General features: G+C 30.0%; 2 protein-coding genes across 2 annotated transcripts in view; both read left to right on the forward strand.

Annotated features, from left to right (window-relative positions):
* The window catches only part of LOC113386771 (neurobeachin-like protein 1), a 119,670-nt gene that overhangs the window by 92,915 nt on the left and 6,966 nt on the right, over positions 1 to 19,789 (forward strand). The window contains exons 7-8 of the mRNA XM_026624522.1: positions 18,013 to 18,276; positions 18,986 to 19,310. Of these exons, the coding sequence (XP_026480307.1) occupies positions 18,013 to 18,276; positions 18,986 to 19,310 (589 nt within the window). The remainder of the gene's footprint in view (positions 1 to 18,012; positions 18,277 to 18,985; positions 19,311 to 19,789) is intronic.
* LOC113384738 (cuticle protein 21-like) lies at positions 305 to 17,555 on the forward strand. The gene is made up of 3 exons (XM_026622500.1): positions 305 to 319; positions 2,951 to 3,283; positions 17,082 to 17,555. Exons 1-3 carry the CDS (start codon positions 305 to 307, stop codon positions 17,553 to 17,555), a joined length of 822 nt encoding a protein of 273 aa, XP_026478285.1.

Here is a 19,789-nt window from a genome sequence, read left to right on the forward strand (position 1 = left end):
CTGATTTGTTCCAACTTTAACCATTCTGTACACGATCGATGCCTCAATTTAATTTTTCGTTGGTCAATTCGGTTTTTATTTTGGCAGTGCATTTAATTTCTTTTCGATTTTGACATTCCGGGCACGGATGGCACACGAGGCGCATCCCTACCCGTGGACGATTCGCGCGAAATCACAAAAGTATAAGTTGGCGATCGCAAAGACGATTCTTCACAAACGACTGACGTGTTCGATTTGATTCAACTTTGTGCTAACGACCTGGGTTTTGTGTTGGTTTTCAGTGTGTTTTTGATAAAAGAAAGAAATGGCGACACAAAAGGTAAGTGATAGTGATTTTTTTCTTTTTATGATATAATATCACTGATAGAAATTTTTATTAATTTTATTATTTAGAGTCAATAAAGTCAAATATTGGCAGTATATTTTTCCCAAAAATATTATAATTTTGAAAGAAAGTGAAGTGAAAATATAGTAGATAGAGATAGTAGATTCCATTAATCTTTTTATGATTGGTAAAAAAAATATCTATTCATAATGCATAAATCATAATTTATTGGTAGAAAAGAAGGTGACTATGATTATTTTTCTTTCAATGATCACATTTTTCTTAGCTTTCTGACTCATTGGTTTGGCAAATAATTATTTAACAAATTTTTCGTAATTTATGTAATGTCTAATGAAAAATCAATATTATTTCAAGGGTTTATGGATATTCATCTCTCTGCCAATTGATCACGTTGATTAAAGACTGTAAATCAAATTAGCAAGCAAATTTAATATTAGCCAAGTCGCATTTCTTTTAATATATTTTTTAATTTGGCGAACCATGTACAATTTTTTACCACCTGTAAACCTTTTTATTTTATTAAATTATTAAAAACTAGATTTTATCCATATCAATCCTATATTAATTTAAATTGACTTTAATCAATTCATAATACAAATTTTATTTGATTTTATATTAATATAATGGCAGCTTAGCACATTTTTGTAATTTGTAGTAAGTAAATTCAATAAATAAATCAAAGGATATTTTATTACAACAATTAATAATAAATTAAATTTAAAAATATCTTTTGTCTCATAACATGATTCTATTACACCTTAATTTTTTATTCTCTCGGATTTGTGTATGTAGAGAAGAGGGTAATTATAATTATTTTCCTTTTAATGATCACATTTTTCTTAATTTTCTTAAAGCTCATGGCGTTGGTAATTAATTATTTCACTAATCTTTCGTAATTTATGTAATGTCTAATCAAGAATCAATATTATATAACGGTTTAGGGATATTTCTCTCCCAATTAATCATGTTAATCAGAATTAGTGGATCCAATTAGAAAGCCAATTTAATATTTGCTAAGTCGCCTTTTTTTAAATGTTTTTGTATTTTTCGAATCATATATGATGTTTTCTCTTTGTTTCATCATCCAAAAGCCTTTTTATTTTATTAAATAATAGAAATTTTTATATAATTCTATAGTTCTGCTAAGTTGATGTTCTTCAATCTTAGTGCTGGTGTGCAGCATCACACCATTCACATGTTGTTACATTTTACTTTATTCTTTTAAATAGCTGACAATAAAAATAGTTTTATCACCAATATTTATTTCTTATGCTCGTGTTCCTGATATGATGAGATCACGGATTTATAATCGCCTCATTTAAATTGATCATCGGAATAATTAACATATCTAAATAACTGATTTGAAGAGCTTGACCTTTTTTCCGCTCGTTTCTTCGTCCAGATGTCCTTCGACTAAAGGGCTTCCATAGCATTTCCTTTCACCGCCGGCATTTCTGATATTTCAACTTGTATCATTATAATTGGTTCTGAGAAATAAAAATACTTTTCCTATTGTATATAAATTATATGAAAGAAAGAAAAATACAATCACATTTTATCTAATCTTGACTAAAAATATTATTCATTATCTTACAATATTTTAATTCAGTGATAAAACCATTAAATTTTTTATTAAATTTTTGGTCGTAATTTTTTTTTGAAGGTTATAAGTAAGTTCAACTGTTTATTTAAATTATTTAGTTCATTATTTACATCTTTATTTATTTATTTTCTCAAACATTGCATCTCTATTTTAATTTCGTATCACACAGTGTTGGGAGAAAGTTGCACGCATTTTAATCAATTAACAGTTAATTTAATGCATAAATTATACAAGGAATGAATTATTAATATTAAACTCTACGTGTTATGAATTAATGATATTATATTATAAATGGAATTTTAAGCACATTTTAACAAAACATTATATTATAATTAACTTACATATTCGAAACTTTAGAAAGTTTGGGAAAAAATGATATAATCATATATTTGACATTAGAATTTTTATTTAAATTCAATGCCACAATCGTGTGATGTAAATGCAGCGTGACATGCAACAAGAGAGGTTACAACATATTTCATTTACTTAATAAAGTATTACTAAACTTTATATGAGAATGTTACTTAATAAAATGGTTAGTACCGTCGGTGACTCTCAATTTGTTGAGCTATTGTATTTTTACAACTCTAATTTGGCTTCATAATAATTTAAATTTGCCAACCTCAACCTCAAACACCAACTTCCACAACCAACTTACCCAACCAACTTTTATTTGCATGAAGATCACTGAATTTACTATGAACTTGAAACTAGTGGTCATATATTCGGAACATTACATGTGCAACAGAAAATTGATAAAAAATCGATTATATTTAATGGAATATACGTTGTCCTCTAAAATCCAAACACTATACTCCAAAAATGTTACCTTTTGTACTCACTTAGCTCATCATAGGTTTACCACATATACTGCCAATAAGACTATTGTATATTTTTGTGTAAATTTCTGATCTTATCTGATTTCTGATATTTTTGTGATATAATTTCTACATCGTAAATAACACAATAATTAAATATATAATAAATCATTACCATTTTAGTTCATTTTCTTCACTGCCTGTGCTCTCTGCATAATCTCCCTGAGACTGACTGGTGCCGGAGTTCTTCCGGCAATTGCTCCGGTTGCTCTAGCCGTGGACCCGGATTCAGATCCTCATCCTCAATACACATATGCCTATGATGTCCGAGATTCCTTAACTGGAGACTCAAAATCTCAACATGAGAGCAGGGATGGAGATGTAGTAAGAGGCAGCTACTCATTATTGGACGCTGATGGTCTTCTCAGGACAGTGGTGTACACTGCAGATCCAGTTAATGGTTTCAATGCTGTAGTTCAAAGAGCACCACCTTCTGATGCTCAAGTTGCTGCTCCTGTTTTGCATCATTAGAAGAATGGATGTGAAAATATTTGTGCTCATAAAAGAAGATTTAAGATTTTTTTGCAAAATTTTCAAAATTTAGCTGACGGAAGCCAGTATACGAAGCATACTAATCATAGGAAATTGCCAATAGGATTCATAATGTCGTGTTGTGCTGACCTATATAGCCGTATTCTTTGCTTATTTCGATATTTTAATATTTTTCAATATAAACCATCTGAGTGCCAAAAGCAAATATGAATTTAGTTTCTACTACCAAATCAACATCAGTATTATATAAAAATGATTTGGAAATAAAATTAATTCACTATTTTTATTCGAATTCATATACGCTAGGGTATTGCTAAAATTGGTAAATGAATTATTTACAGTCTCATTAAAATACCTTTTGCAAATATCTTTTTCACAATTGTAGAGACACAAATATTTTTACCAAAATGCTGATCCAGATAACGTCCTGTTGATTCAAATTTATACAGACGATCGTCTTGTTTCTTATTTGTTGTATTTCATTTTTTATGTTAACAACAATGTGATGTGTACTACATATAGAAGAAGGATCTACCTAGTTTTTATTTCAAGAATTTCGCTTGCAGCAACAACAACTGTTTCTTTTATAATTGGATTGTGTTCATATATCAGACCTTTTGTCCACCCAAAAAACCCTATTTCGATATTTCTCATGTTTGTTTTCAATTTCTAGCAATGTCGGTGCACATTTCATGTTGTTTAATTTATATAATGATTAAATTAGTAGCCCTAAGCAAAACCAAATATAAGTATTAATATGACTGTTTTGTTATTAAATTTTAAGATTATTTTTGTACTATTTAGAATAAACAATTGAAATTTATTTGTTTATTACTTATGTGAAGATATTTTTTGGCTTATTCGATTAAGAACATCCATACAAAATAATATAATGGTTTATGTATATGTATGGCGGCCACTGAGTTTTGGAGATCACTTACCAATTATTTGGACCTACCAATTCTAAATTGTTGTCCTATCTGTAATAAGACTAAACAATACTATATTTAAATACTAGGTGCGATAATTTTAAATTCATTGATTGACTGACCATGAATGGGACCTATTAGCATATACGATGTATATCTGATAAAAAAATTCTAAACCTTCTAAATTCATGTTGCAATTACTGATATTGAAATAAAAATAATTATTGATATTAGATACTATAATCAAGTCTATCATATTTTAAGTCAATTCAAATTAAACTTAATGATTTTTTTTTGAATACACCTGTTTCCTTATCCTAAATTGATTTGAAAAACAAAACGAAATAAATTTAGCTTTTCTTTTTTTCATTATTTTTTTCATTTGCAACGTTTTAGTTCTTTTATTTCATATCCAAATTCTCATCTTTTCAATAATAGTAGCGTATAAGGAAAATGATTTTTTTTGTAGTATATTTTTGAAAACTGCGAATCAAGTCTTGACTTACCTTAAAATGGACTCTAAATATTTTTCACTGAATAATCACTGAAAATTAGTTGGACGAATCTGCACATGGCGGGTAATAGTAGTAACAGTCTTTAAAGGTAAAAATAAATTAATAAAAAAAATCCTACTAAATACTTGCAATTAAAGTTATATATAAAAAGTGTTTGATATTTCAAACCAATTTTATATCACACGGGGATTTTTCCTTCCACTTACTTAATTACTTTTTAATCTAAAACATGCAGGTGGTTCATATAATGAGACATTTAAAGGATCTATTTATGTCTAATTTTCTCTGCATATTTCCATTATTTGAAGCCTAGAGAATCAAATAATCACTTTTAACAAAAACCGTACCTTGAAGTCAATGAGAACAAATATTTACATGACTTCAAGAAGAAATTTCTTCTGGCACTCTAAAAATAAAAATTTATAAAAAATTTATAATAACCCAATATATTTAAAATTATAACTTCCAAAAAACATCGTTTGTAACTATTTATAAAATTATAAAAAATAATCGGCAATGATCAAAACTCTTTGGCTTACTAATAACTAATAATATGCCTGATATAAAACCCAGTATTGTTTAAAAAAATATTGCTCACCCTGGCAGATGTTAATAAGGCTGTTAAATAATTTTCTTTAATTTAAAAACATTGTTTATCTAAAAATTTTCTGTACCTAATTAGTTTCACTTCATTAATAAGTGATCAACTTTTTATCATTTACAAAACATGATCGTTTTATGAAATTTTTCCGCTCCATTTTCGACAGCCATGTGCTTAGACAAATTAAAGCATGAATCAACTTCCTTTTTGTGAACTGAACAAATATAAAATATTGTAAAAAGTTTGTAGTGTCTATGTTCTACGATATGATTTCAACATTAATTAAGGAAAGAAAAACTGTAAGTCAAACTCATTTACGCAATATCTGGTTATGATAATTAACATACAAAGTAGTTTTGACCTTTATTTTGTTATAAAAATACGTAATTATGCAGAAATATTTTAACCAGTTCAGTTGAATATTAGCAATATTCTAATAATTTTTTTTCATTTTCCGTCTTATTATTTTTTATACATATACGGAACTCTAAATTGAATAAAAATACTATTCAAATGTTTTTCAGTCTAAATGAAAATATTTCCATACCATTTACAAATAAATATTAAATTATTCAACATTATTTTATACTGTTGATTTCATTTATTTTGTACTTAGAGAAAAGTCTCATAATAACGTTATTAAGTACATATTCGATTAATAAACGATTAAATGCATTTAAATTTAGATTATTCTAATTTTATTTGGGTTAATGCGATAATTATACATGTTCCTTTTCACGATTTTAACATTTTATTTCAAATTAGTATTCCATGACTCAGTAATTGAACTTTGGTAATGTGGTTAATTGAATCACTCATGCTATATAATTTGTATAAATTTTACTTAAGATTATGTTCTATTAGCCCGTTATTATAACTGCAAAATTATTTAATAATAAATAATTTTTTAATTTAATTTTGATAAAAGTTTAACAAATCACATTTTTTATAAGATGTTAATAAACCGCCTCTTTATAAAAAAATAATTTTATTTAACATGCGATGATGGATGAAATGAAAGCTCTACATTATTCTTATTTCTTACGAAATTAACGAATTTTTGGTGGAAGCTCGTTAACTTTCAGGAACTTAATGAATAAGTGTTGTTTTTAATATTTATTAAAACTAAATTGCAAAATTGTCATTGATCTAAAATCATTCTTTATTTCAAGCATATATAGATTAATTGTCATTGATCTAAAATTAATCTTTATTAAATTAATGCTTTTTTATTTGTGATAATTTTATTTAATAATGTAGTTTATTCTTTTTATATTACATTTATATTTTTTCTGCTGATTTCGTTTTAAAATCATTAATAATTTTTTCACGCATTAGAATTCATTTTAATTATAATTGACAATTTAATAAATATAATTTAAAAAAAAATTGAAAATTATTATAGCAATTATCTTAGTGAAAATTATTTAATTAAACTTATGAATTTCTTTACGTTATTGTGGGATTGTATATCTTTCAATCAAAAATAATCAAAGATATCATTTATATGTTTTTTTCCATTTGTACAACTATATTTTTTTAATGTTCTGCTCTCCCATAAGTAAAATTTACTTTACTCACATATTTTGATAAAATACAAAGCGAAATATTTAAGACTTACATAAATTGATTAATCCATTCTTCCAAAAACGTTGTTCCAAATATGTATTTCAATATTACAAACATGCAATATGTGATATAAATATATGTATAAGATATATCAATTTTTGGAAAATTAATTTTACATGTATGTTTTTATATTTTCATTCTAACATCCCTAATTGACTAAAAGTTTTATTAAATGAAACGGAATTGATTTAATTTACATAACAAGCAAAAATCATAACTCTTGAACCCACTATGGCACGTATTATTATATAGGAAACAATAAAGATCGCTTATACATTTACTTTTACTGCACTTAGAATTCTACTACACCGACAGGACATACGTAATAATGTTAGTGTTATTTTTTTTATTAAAATTGTATTTTTGATGATGTTTTTATCTATTTGTATTTATTTACTTTATATAAAATAAATATAAATTTATGAAATATTAGACATTTATTGTAAGTTCTTAATTATCGCTCCTAATCGTGTTAAGTGCTTTCTTTTTCGTTCACCTTCCCACTTCTACGTGAGTTGTGCGTCCTGTTCTACGGCATGGGATTTTAATCTGTATCGTAGATTCGGTCATTTTCCGGTTTTTTCAAATACGTTTTTTCTTACAAAATTTACCGCTTATAAACAATCGCCCGCAGATTAATTTAGTCAGTGCACCTTCATCAAGTGTCAAGGAATATTCATTAGGATTATATACGCAAAATGATTGGGGTAAATATTACTATGAAATATGGAAACTTTTTATAAACTTTTAACAGAGGTATTAAAATTTCTATCATTCAATTATTTATTCCTGTGTTAAACTAGTGGTTGCTATTATGTATACTAAGAGTTTGCATTGCAGGTTAGAATCGCAGCAATTTTACTCGCTGCATCATGCTGCCTGGCTCAACATCACCACCATAATACAGGGCCTGTGAGTTTCACTAGCATGCCCAATGGTCACGCCCATGTACATCACCATGCTCCTTCAGTTCATCATGCAACATCTTCTGCTGCAGCTCATCACCATGCAGCTAATGCTGCTGCAGCACATCACCATGCAGCTGCTGCAGCACATCATCAAGCGGCCGCTGCAGCAGCTGCCACGCATCAGCATCATGCATCAGCTGCACATCAAGCAGCGTCTGCTCATCATGCAGCAGCCGTTCATAATGGTCCGGGGCATATTTCGACACATGGACATTTAGCACACGCTCAACCGCATTTGATACAAGGCACGCCTAATGCCCTGACACATATTGGTCAAGGAGGCCCAAATATTATTCATAATGGACCAGGGCTAGTACATGTGGCTGGTCCAGGATCTGCCTTGCACAGTGCAGTTATAGCTCATCCACTCGCTGCTCATCATGCAAATCCTGTGATAAATCACGCTACATTGGCACATCCAGGTGCTCCTGGAATTCATGCATCTCCTATTATTCATCATGCACAGCCAGTAATTCACCAAGGATCGCCTTTTATACATCATGCTTCACCATTGGGACACCAAGCATCATCAATTATTCAATCATCAACCCATCACGCTGCACCTGTAGTCCACGCAACTCCTGTTGTTCACCACACAGCCATACATGCAGCAGTACCTTCACCTGCAGTAATTCATGCTATTAGTGGAGCTCATCGTCTAGCACCAATCAATCTAGTGCATGCTGCATCACCGACACATGTGGTTCACAGTGGATCTCCCACTCTAATTCACTCTGGTGCACCAGCTCACTTAATTCACACTGGAACTTCAGCAAATGTTGTACATGCTGGTGCTCCTCATATTCTGCATTCAGTACCTTCTGCTACCACACATTTGCTCCAAGCGGCTCACCATCAACATGGCCAGGAATATTTTGATCCAAATCCGGAATATCGCTACGCTTACGGGGTAAATGATCCTCAAACTGGCGATTCCAAGATGGTTGAAGAGTCTTTACACAACGGTGTTGTTCGTGGAAGTTACACAATTGCTGATCCTGATGGTCTTATAAGAAAAGTGACTTACACTGCTGATAAGATAAACGGATTCAATGCTGTTGTTAGCAGAACTCCTGCAGCTCATTTTAAAGGACCGATAGTTGTTCATGGAACTTCGCCTCCTTTATATGGAAAACTGTATGCGCCGCGATCAAAATACCTGCATTAAAGAATGACAGAATTTAAATGATTTTCTTTGCAGATTTGTACGTTTTGAATTTATAACGGTCAAATCGATTAACAATAAATGATTTCACTTATGTTTTAGTTTTAAGATTAGAGCATTTGATGAAAGTCAAATGGTTACCTCATTTAGTTATCCTGATTTATATAATTCATGATATTTATAGCATTATCATCTTTGAATTTTGGCTGTATTTTATCATCCCTATCATATTCCTACGGTTACAATTTTGAGACACTCTGGATATAGACTCAAGTTCACATAATACTCACTACTAATTCCTTGTTTGCTGTGGATTCGCAAATAAAGTAAAATTCTCTAATGCTATCTAAGATCATTGGCGATCATTAGAACTTATATTTATTATATATTTGTATATATTATATTATATCTATGTGCAATAACAAGAACAAATATATTGAATGCATTATTAAAATAATAAAAGTTTTATTAATACTCCAATAACCATATATAATTAAGATTAGGAAAAGTATCAGATCGAACATAGAAAAGATGAGTTGATCTAAAGAATAGAATAAAACTAGATGTTTAGTAGCGAGTTATTTCTTAAAATCACAACGCAATAAATAATTTCCGAAAAAAACATTGTTTAACGGAAAAATTCATATCTAAATTACTTGAAACTGATACAGAAATTTTTTATATGATTTTTTTTTACTTATTGACGACGAAATACAAATAATTTTTACTTTAATTATTAAATAGATAATTCTATCATTTTAATCTTGTGGTGATTTAATTATTATGTAAGATTACATAAAATGTAATTTTTGAAAACACATTTCACTAACTTTTTGTCGAAAAAGTACGCGCTGAGCATTTTGTTTGTAAAACGATGTAGGGCAAGGTTTTATAGCTAGAGGACGTTAAAGCAACAGTAACGAACTAAGAAACATTTTTATATTCATGTTTGTATATATATTTATTAATTTCCCGTAGGGTAAGCTATAGTAAATTATATATCTTTACGTTTCAAAGGTTGCTGAACATCAAAATTTTAAAATTACTTCAAAATTTGCCAAAAATATCTATTTTTTTCAAAAATGTAAAATTTCTCAAAAATCTAATTTTTCCAAAGTTTAAAAAAAATATAATCTTTTTTCAAAAACTTAATTTTTGGTACGGGAAGTTCCTGCAATTTGCCTTAAGGCACAATGCCATACACTACTATTTTATTTTGTATTTAGTTATGTATTTTCTGGATATCTAATCTTATTTATGATGTTTTTACTGTTTACTTAAAAGCCTTTGTTTCTACAAACTGGGCCTTTCAATATACATGCTACTACAAGTCTCATCAGTTATAATTCTTCAACGCAAATCAATATATGTTTTTCAGTTTTTGAGCGAATTTTTATAATTTTATTATTCCAAAGTTCCTGAAGAAAGGGGCATTTCAAATCCTCAAATTGTTAATTGTTATTGTGAAAAATTCTTAATTAATTGTTTAAGAATTTTTTAACTATAAAACCTAATTTACCCTATATTTTCTATATTTTTTTTCAACATAATAAATATATCAACTATATCAATAAAGTATAAAACTAGTGTGGTGTATGGCATCGTGCCTTGAGGCAAATTGCTGGAACTTACCGTGATGGAATCGAATGTTTTTGGATCATTTAAATTGGTTGATTCGTTTTCTTAAGAACTGACATTTTTAGCACTTTTTGCTTCATATTTTCCAAGCCGCTGGACCTGCCTTAGTCAAAAACTAATTAGAACGTCTCCTCAATAGGAATCGAATGTTTTTTGAACCATTCAAATCGGTTATTCCGTACGTCCAGAATCATCGACGACACACTTACGCACAGCACATCAATTTTTTCTGTTGTTCAGAAATGTTCAGAAACCTCTCAAACGTGAATATGCAAAAATTTTCATTTTTGATTTTTTGTCCATCACTATAACTTACCCTACGGGAAGTTAAAAATCAAAATTTAACTTTTTCGTCAGACTGACTTTAAAAAAAAATTACATTTTTGCGGAGATCGAATTTTATATACATTATGTTTTTTATATAATATTCGAAAATAAAATCGAAAATAGCGTATGAAAGTAAAAATTGTATTGCTTGATATTTAAAAATAATATTCTGGTTGTGAAAAATGTGATGAAAGTTCAGGATATAATGAAACACAGAGAACGTAAAGTAACTAATGAAAATTCCTCATTAAACATTTGGTCTGCCCAAAAAATAAATTTATTATCCTATTTCTGCCCTGCATTTATTTTGCGCCAACCGTTTGTCACGTACCACTCTTACCAATGTTGATGGCACTTGTTACAAGACGATGCTCCATCGCTTTTGTATTAAAATTCAGTGCACCTCAGAATGATGAGATCCAACAAATAAGATTTGTTGTCTGTTCCATAGCATTGCCAAAATTGAAAACACTACAGCAGATTTATTATTTGCTCTACCTTGGCTGACCTTATGTAAAAATGTTGTAAACCGCTAATGTACCTTCAGTGTCTTGGGAAAAATATTAGTGCAGTAAACGGAGAGAAAAAAAGGGTATAACCTCTGAATTTTTTTACTGTGCTCCGAATTTCATGAAATTTTGGAATTAGGTTCATCTTACCCTCAAATTCAAAAGTGAAAACAATTCGGGTTGCGCCATCACCCCCCGGGGGGATGACCCCCCTTCTCAATTGTGTAATTACATTTTTTAAAATAACGTCGGAAATCGATAGAAGAGCTAATTACAATAAAAAAATGTCTCCTATAGTTTTTCAAAAAAACTAATACTTTTCAAGTTACTGGCCACTAAAGATTCATATATTTTGGCGTTTTTCTTCGTCTTTTTGCAAATATCTCCTAAATTATACATTTTAACGAAATTCATGTAATGAACAAAATAATGTCAATAAAAATCTTAATAAATCGGTATTACATAAAGTGTTCTAGGAAAAATATTAAGCAAGATTTGAAAGAGCAAAGTCGTTTTTTATTTCGTTCAAGATTTAATTGTTGTATTTAAAGCCATCTAGTGTCGAGGTTTTACATTTTATGCATTTCGGTGAAATTGGGTTTTATAGTGCTCAACATAAGCTTTAAAATGAGTGCTGTTACAAGTTTTTTGCGTGTAAAATGAGTGAGCTATCATGCAAATAAGAAGGCATATACGAAGTTTTTTTCTTTTAAATCATATGGTTTAATGAGCGCCATTTCCACCAGAATGAAAGTAATTCACATTCCATCTAGAATTCACTTCATTATAGACATCTTGATGGATTCTAGTAAATTCACTACTTTAGTGCAAACTATTTTCAGAAAACTCACGATTTTATAAAAACTTTTTTTTTTCAATTTTTTTAAAAATCGAAATTATTTTCATTATATCTCAAAAAGAATAAAAGATACGTATAAAAGCTTATAGATAAAAATTAAAGGAATCTTTCTGGCTTATTATTGTTTTTTATTATTTTTCTTTCACACAAAAATTGACAGAGTTATGGATGTTTAAAGACTGCGCGACCGCGCAAATTGGAAAAAAAAGTTTTTATAAAATCGTGAGTTTTCTGAAAATAGTTTGTACTAAAGTAGTGAATCTACTAGATATCCATCAAGATGTCTATAATGAAGTGAATTCTAGATGGAATGTGAATTACTTTAATTCTGGTGGAAATGGCGCTCATTAAACCATATGATTTAAAAGAAAAAAACTTCGTATATGCCTTCTTATTTGCGTGATAGCTCACTCATTTTACACGCAAAAAACTTGTAACAGCACTCATTTTAAAGCTTATGTTGAGCACTATAAAACCCAATTTCACCGAAATGCATAAAATGTAAAACCTCGACACTAGATGGCTTTAAATACAACAATTAAATCTTGAACGAAATAAAAAACGACTTTGCTCTTTCAAATCTTGCTTAATATTTTTCCTAGAACACTTTATGTAATACCGATTTATTAAGATTTTTATTGACATTATTTTGTTCATTACATGAATTTCGTTAAAATGTATAATTTAGGAGATATTTGCAAAAAGACGAAGAAAAACGCCAAAAATATATGAATCTTTAGTGGCCAGTAACTTGAAAAGTATTAGTTTTTTTGATAAACTATAGAAGACATTTTTTTATTATAATTAGCTCTTCTATCGATTTCCGACGTTATTTTAAAAAAATGTAATTACACAATTGAGAAGGGGGGTCATCCCCCCGGGGGGTGATGGCGCAACCCGAATTGTTTTCACTTTTGAATTTGAGGGTAAGATGAACCTAATTCCAAAATTTCATTCAATTCGGAGCACAGTAAAAAAAATCAGACCTAAAACGCTCCGTTTACTGCACTATATGTTTATACTGTTGTTACGTAGTTATAGAATTTAACTCTTCTTCGTTAACTCAGGTTATTGGGTTATAATTTAACCCTTGTAGCTGTGGACTGTATTAAACACTGATTTGTTTGTATATTATGCATTTGTTGCAGTTCTAATTACAATCACTGATTTGTTACTAAGTTATAATGAAAGAAGATATATTTATTTTTACTGGTTATTTACATGTTGTTAAGTGGACTTTACTTTTAGAAGTGAACAACTAGTTCAATTGAAAACACTCCGCTACCCCCTCTACCAGTGGTAGCAACCATTCCGTGTAAAGCTTAATGCCCTGAAGTTTGTCACTTTCATGGCCAATATAATAAAACGAAAAGACGTCCGAACAATATTATATTACCAGTTTTTAGAGCAGCCTGATGGATTCCTGGAAAATTTTTGTCAAGTTGTTCGGAAAATGCTATCGATTATTTTTCTTCTTCGAATAGTTGTTTTTTGCTTGAAAAAAATTTAGTAGCAAGTTGAATATTGAAAAAAATAGTTGTGTCTTTACAGTAGATTGTATTTTTCTTTTTTATATTGATAACTATATGCAGTTTTTGCGATTAGTTTAAATAAATTATTATTTCCAAAAAAACATGCTGAATATATCAACAATTTTTCATATTTATTTTTGTAATTCAACCGTGAAATTCCTTCTTCAAAAGAGAAGTGACACATTCTCAAGAAAACATTTCACAAACTTATTTCAAAGAATATCACATGGATGATATCAACGGGAGCTTTCAAGAGGCAAAGCTTACATAAATGTTTGAAAAGTTACATTATCATATAACAGAAGATTGATATCATTATAGAGAAATCCTTTTGAATGTAGTTTTGGAATTTGGTGTCATTTACATGCGTGTTGTGAAGGAGTTTTAAATCTCTTTATAGATTTAATACCCAAAATATAAATAGGGAAGGTATAAAATGATGTAAATATACTTGTAAGCCAGAATAAAATTTTAGACATATTGAGCTTTCAGGCTTTGTGCAAAAGTTGAAGTTCTGAATTAATGATTAATTAGCGTTCATTCCTGTGATTTTTTTCTGGTGGTTTTGTGAATAATTTATTTTACATATTATTCAAATATCCAATTTATTTCGCAGTATCTTTTCCGAGGCTTAAATTATAGCAAAAGTTATTTCTTATAAACTATTTACTCTTCTTTTGTGACTCTCACAATGTTGTTGTCTATTGGGAATATCAAGAATAATTTATAATTTATTTTTTTAAACTTTACTATCGCATTTATTTTCATGCTGAATATATCGATAATAGATTGTAGTACATTAGAATATCCTAGATTTCTCTCGATTACAAATTGACAGCATTTTTTATGTTTCAAAGCCAAATCTTGCTGAAACTCACAATATGTCTAACGCAACACCGTTTGGTCATTAGTAGACGTGACTAAAATCTCAACCAGGATATTTATAATCTTGGTTTTAACACCTATGACTAATAGATTTTTTAATTCATTGATTTATATTTATGTAATAGAACATTTTTTAAATTTTAATTGAAAATTTTTAACCATAAAGTTGAAAATCACCAAGAAGCAAAGGAAATATTTTCAGGAAATTATAATTGAATTTTAAAGGAATTATAATTGCAGTTATGCTTTCAGAAGAAATTAAGTTCTTATAATTGTTAATATTTAATAAAATTGCATTGAAAATTGCGTTTTTGCAAAATTATCAATTATGGTATCCACTCCATTAATACTTTTGTTTAGCAATTAATGCCTTGATTATCAACTATGGAATACTTAAAAAAAATTACAAAGTTTATTCGGAAAGTGCTTTCTGATATATATTATTTTGATTTCCTCATGTAATAATATTTAATTAAAAAATTTGTGAAGCAAACGTAAGCACATTGGAAAAACACTCATTTTTAAAATAATCACATTTATTAATTTTTACTATCTTTGAAATGACGGATGGTTTTCACATATTAACTCTACATTCTGTTGATCACTGGATAAAATTCTTAACCTATTAAGATTTTTCTTAATTTTTCAAGAATCAATTCTCTTGTAGCAACCCAAAAATTTACCTGCATTATTATTAGTATCACTACGAAAGTTTCTATGATACTCTCGTGAATCTCATTCTAAATTTATTGCAGTTTCTCTAAATTCGGCTATTTTAAAATTCGTCGTACATTCTGCAAATGCATTACGTTTTCTTTTTTGTTCTTTTTATGGGCATTCGACTAATTCTATCATATAAATTATAGATATATCAGAAGAATTCAAAACCTTCTTTATATCTAAGGCGCAAATATATGCAAAATTAGTGTTTTTATTTTGTAGGTGCTTACATCATTTCGTAAGTTTATTAAATTCTAAAATACTGCAATTTATTATTACAAGCCAATGTAATACACATTAATTGAAAATTTAAGTATGTAAAATTTTGCTACTGGTAAATGTATTTTTGGGTTTTATTTTTTAGAATATATATTTAAATATGACACAAGCCAATAGTATACTTGAATTATCCCTTGAAGCAATTTAATTTATACATAAATAAACAACAAATCGAGAGAAAAATTTAAAAATTCACGAATGAGTAAACATCACACAGAAGAAATATTGTTAAATTTTCTTCATATGAGGAACTATTCATTACACTTGTTATTCATTGAATCTGATGGCAGTTTCTTCTTAAGATTTACTTTGTGAATTACATACCGAATACTGTTCTGCATCTTATTGCAATGATATGTTGTCGATTTTTCTTTAACCTCGTGATTTTGTCTCGATTTTCGTTGATATTCCACAAACGATCAGCTATCCGTTGCGACAGCGGACGCGCACCTAGTATAAAAGAGTCTGGAGGATAACAAATTGACATCAGTCCATCTTCGTTTGTCCACAGACATCTTCTTTACACACAATGGAATCTTTCAAAGTGAGTTGACAAAGATCATTTTACGGGTTTTGAGCATTTTAGTTTGATTTATATGATAAAAATAGCTTTACAAGTAGTTTTATAATATGGTGCTTTGTTACTATTATATTATTATACCACTTATTTTTTAGTTTGTCTTCATCGCATCTCTTGCGATCAGCGTGCATTGTGGTGTATTACCCGCAGCGGTTTCTGCGCCTGTTCTATTAAATGCGGCTCAATACACAGCCTTACCTCAAACCCAATTTTTCGGAGCTAGAATAGCTGCACCACTTATCGCCCAACCTGTTGCCGCTGCACCACTCGTGGCTTATGCTCCAAACGCTGCCAATCAACCACGAAAACAAACTGAACGTCAAACTGAAAAAACTGAACGATTCTCCAACAGCGCAGCTGCTGCAGCAGCTGAGGCCGGAGCTAGAAGTGTTCAAAATGACGTTGAAACTATCCAGCCCACTGTAACCAATGCGCAACCAGTTGGAGCACCAGCTGTGCAGTTTGCCGCAGTTCCTGGACCTATTGGTGTTCCTTTGTTTGCCAGATATGCATCATATGTTGCTGGCGTACCTACGGCGAGTTATGTAAATGCTGCTTACAGATCTTTAGCTCAACCCATCTTGCCAGTTTCACGTTTCGAAGCAGCTCCAGTAACTGTAGCTAAGCCAGTTTTAGCTGCTCGTTTCGTGGCTTCTGCACCAGTGGTAGCATCTGCCCCACTTGTAGCAGCAACCCCAGTCAAAGCCGCTCGTGTTTTGGCTCCTGCTCCTGTCGTCGCAGCTGCACCAGTTGCTGTAGCCCCTGTCAAAACCGCTCGTGTCGTGGCTACAGCGCCAGTTGTTGCATCTGCTCCCGTAGCAGTTGAATCTGATGACTACGTAGACCCACATCCACAATACTCTTACGCTTACCAGGTGCAGGATAGCTTAACTGGTGACTCGAAAACCCAAGAGGAGTCTCGTGATGGAGATGTTGTTAAAGGAAGCTATTCACTGGTAGAACCTGATGGTGCTATCCGTACTGTTAACTATTACGCAGATCCTATCAATGGTTTCAATGCTGTTGTAAGCAGAAACGAACCTAAAGCCGTGGTTCCTGTGGTAGAGCGTTTGCAGACTGAAGCTATAATTAAAGCATAATTAATTGAATAATTCATATCATGTCATCCAAATGTACCAAATGTAAATAAATAATCCATCATTAAAACTTGATTTTTTACTATTTCCCACATTTACTTTTAATATGTTCCACATTTAGCTTTGTATCAATTTCTCTTATATGTATAAAAAATATGAACCTATTTGATTTTAGATTAAGTTCGAATAATTTCAGGACCGTAAGCCACAAGTTACAATTTTCTACATTTACACTGGTTTTTGGCGAACTATTACCTAAACTTATATCTAAAATTGCAGAAATATATTTTACTGCATATCTACTACACTCACATATAATATATTGTCATGCTAACTTAGTAGTCTTTACCAGTTTTTTTGTTTGTTGAAGGATAGAAATAAATCTAGTTGAATATATGTATTGGTATGACATGATTGTAACTTATCATAATCATATTAATAGTATTTTCTATTATTTCAGCAAATCAGAAACTGTTTTATATCAGTTATCCCAACATGAAAATGCTTCCCGAATGCGTCTAAAACTGGAACCATCGTCTTTGCCGGTGGATAATCATGCTTCAGCAGCAAGTTTGAGAGACAACACCGGTATAACTGCTGTTAAACAACCAGAATTTTCTTTGCCAATCACACCAGCAGTTGTTAGAAGAAGAGATGGTGATGAAGATGAAGAAGGGCCTTTGCTTGAGGAGGAAGAGTTGGCTAGGTTGACGGCGGAGGCACAGTTAGTATAATAAATTATAATGTTTAAAAATTCTAAGAAAAGAACTATCAACTTTTTTTGATACACCAATGGATTTTTGATCTCTGATTATTAATAAAAATAATAAAATTTTGGACTATTGTCTAAATTTAATAATAGTAACTGGTAATTGACTTTTTTAAAAGAGTTGCAACTCGGTATTTATTCTATCACAATTAAAAACATTATAACAATCGTTTTTTGAATAAGCAAAAATTACATTTAAATATTGAAATAACTAATGGTTTTACTTCTATTTAATCCAATGTATATTTCTTCCTGAACTATGAAATATGTCGTACGTATCCTTTGTCAAATATTTTTTATCCGCCTAGTATTCCCTAGGAGATATTTTGAATGAAATGTAACATATAGACAACTAATCCCTAGTGTGATTTGACCATTAGTCATCCCATACATTTATAATACCTTTGATATAAGGTTCAATAACATATGGTTTTCACTGCCCTTTTTCGGTATATAACCGGAAAATTCTTTGATGATTTATATCTCGAAAATAAACTAACACGCATTTTCAAAGCTGTTGTAAACTGTGAATATAACTCATATACATTAATCTAAGAGGTCATATGAAATAAACGTAGATCTTGATATGAATTTTAATTAATATAATTTATTTAAAAGTATTTATCAAGAATAATTTTTTGACATCATGAATTTTATTATCCAGATTGGCGGCAGATCAATCAAAAGAAGAATCTTCAGGTGTAGGCAGCATTTCAGGCCCAGGAACACGTGAAGCAAAAGTTGTGATTTCACAAGAATGCGAATTAATTACCTTGATGAGCAGAATTCGTGGAAAATTTGATGTGACTACTACCCATTTAGTTTTCCACGACTTAAGTCCTCTTCGGGATGATAGACCCAGACAGGACCACAGGTGGCCTTTGGCTTCTTTAAGAGAAATACATTTGCGGAAGTATAATTTGCGTAGAAGTGCCTTGGAAATCTTTCTGCTGGATCAAACGAATTATTTCTTCAACTTTTCTACTAAGGTAATAATGAATAGTATAAAAATAGATCAAGCGAATCACTTTATCAATTTTTTATTAATGTAATAATGAATAGTATAAAAATAGTTTGTTTAACACTTTCACGGACGTGAACGCTATAGCATTCTTTTTCATGATACAGAAAAACATGAATGCTATAGCATTCAAATTTTAAAATCAATTATTTGAATTTAATTTTATAGAACTTCACGTTTGTGTAATTATTGTACCTGTCAAGGAATAACTGATTCTTTAGGTATTGTATTATTTTATCTTGTATTTTCATAGTCACTAATTAGCATGGGCGTAAAATGGAAGCGTAATACTTGACGTGAATGCTATAACATTCACTTATATAATATTAAAATTTGATTATCTGACTACCTTAAGCTCGTGAAGAATATATTTGTTTCACAGTATAAATTGCGCTGGTAACCGGTTGAAAAATATGGGTTCAATTTACAAAATTGAAAAAGATTGTT

The sequence above is a fragment of the Ctenocephalides felis genome, unplaced genomic scaffold (genome assembly GCF_003426905.1).
Source record: "Ctenocephalides felis isolate EL2017-DRISC unplaced genomic scaffold, ASM342690v1 CF-g0.4_SCAFFOLD_03571, whole genome shotgun sequence".
NCBI classification, from domain to species: Eukaryota; Metazoa; Arthropoda; class Insecta; order Siphonaptera; family Pulicidae; genus Ctenocephalides; species Ctenocephalides felis.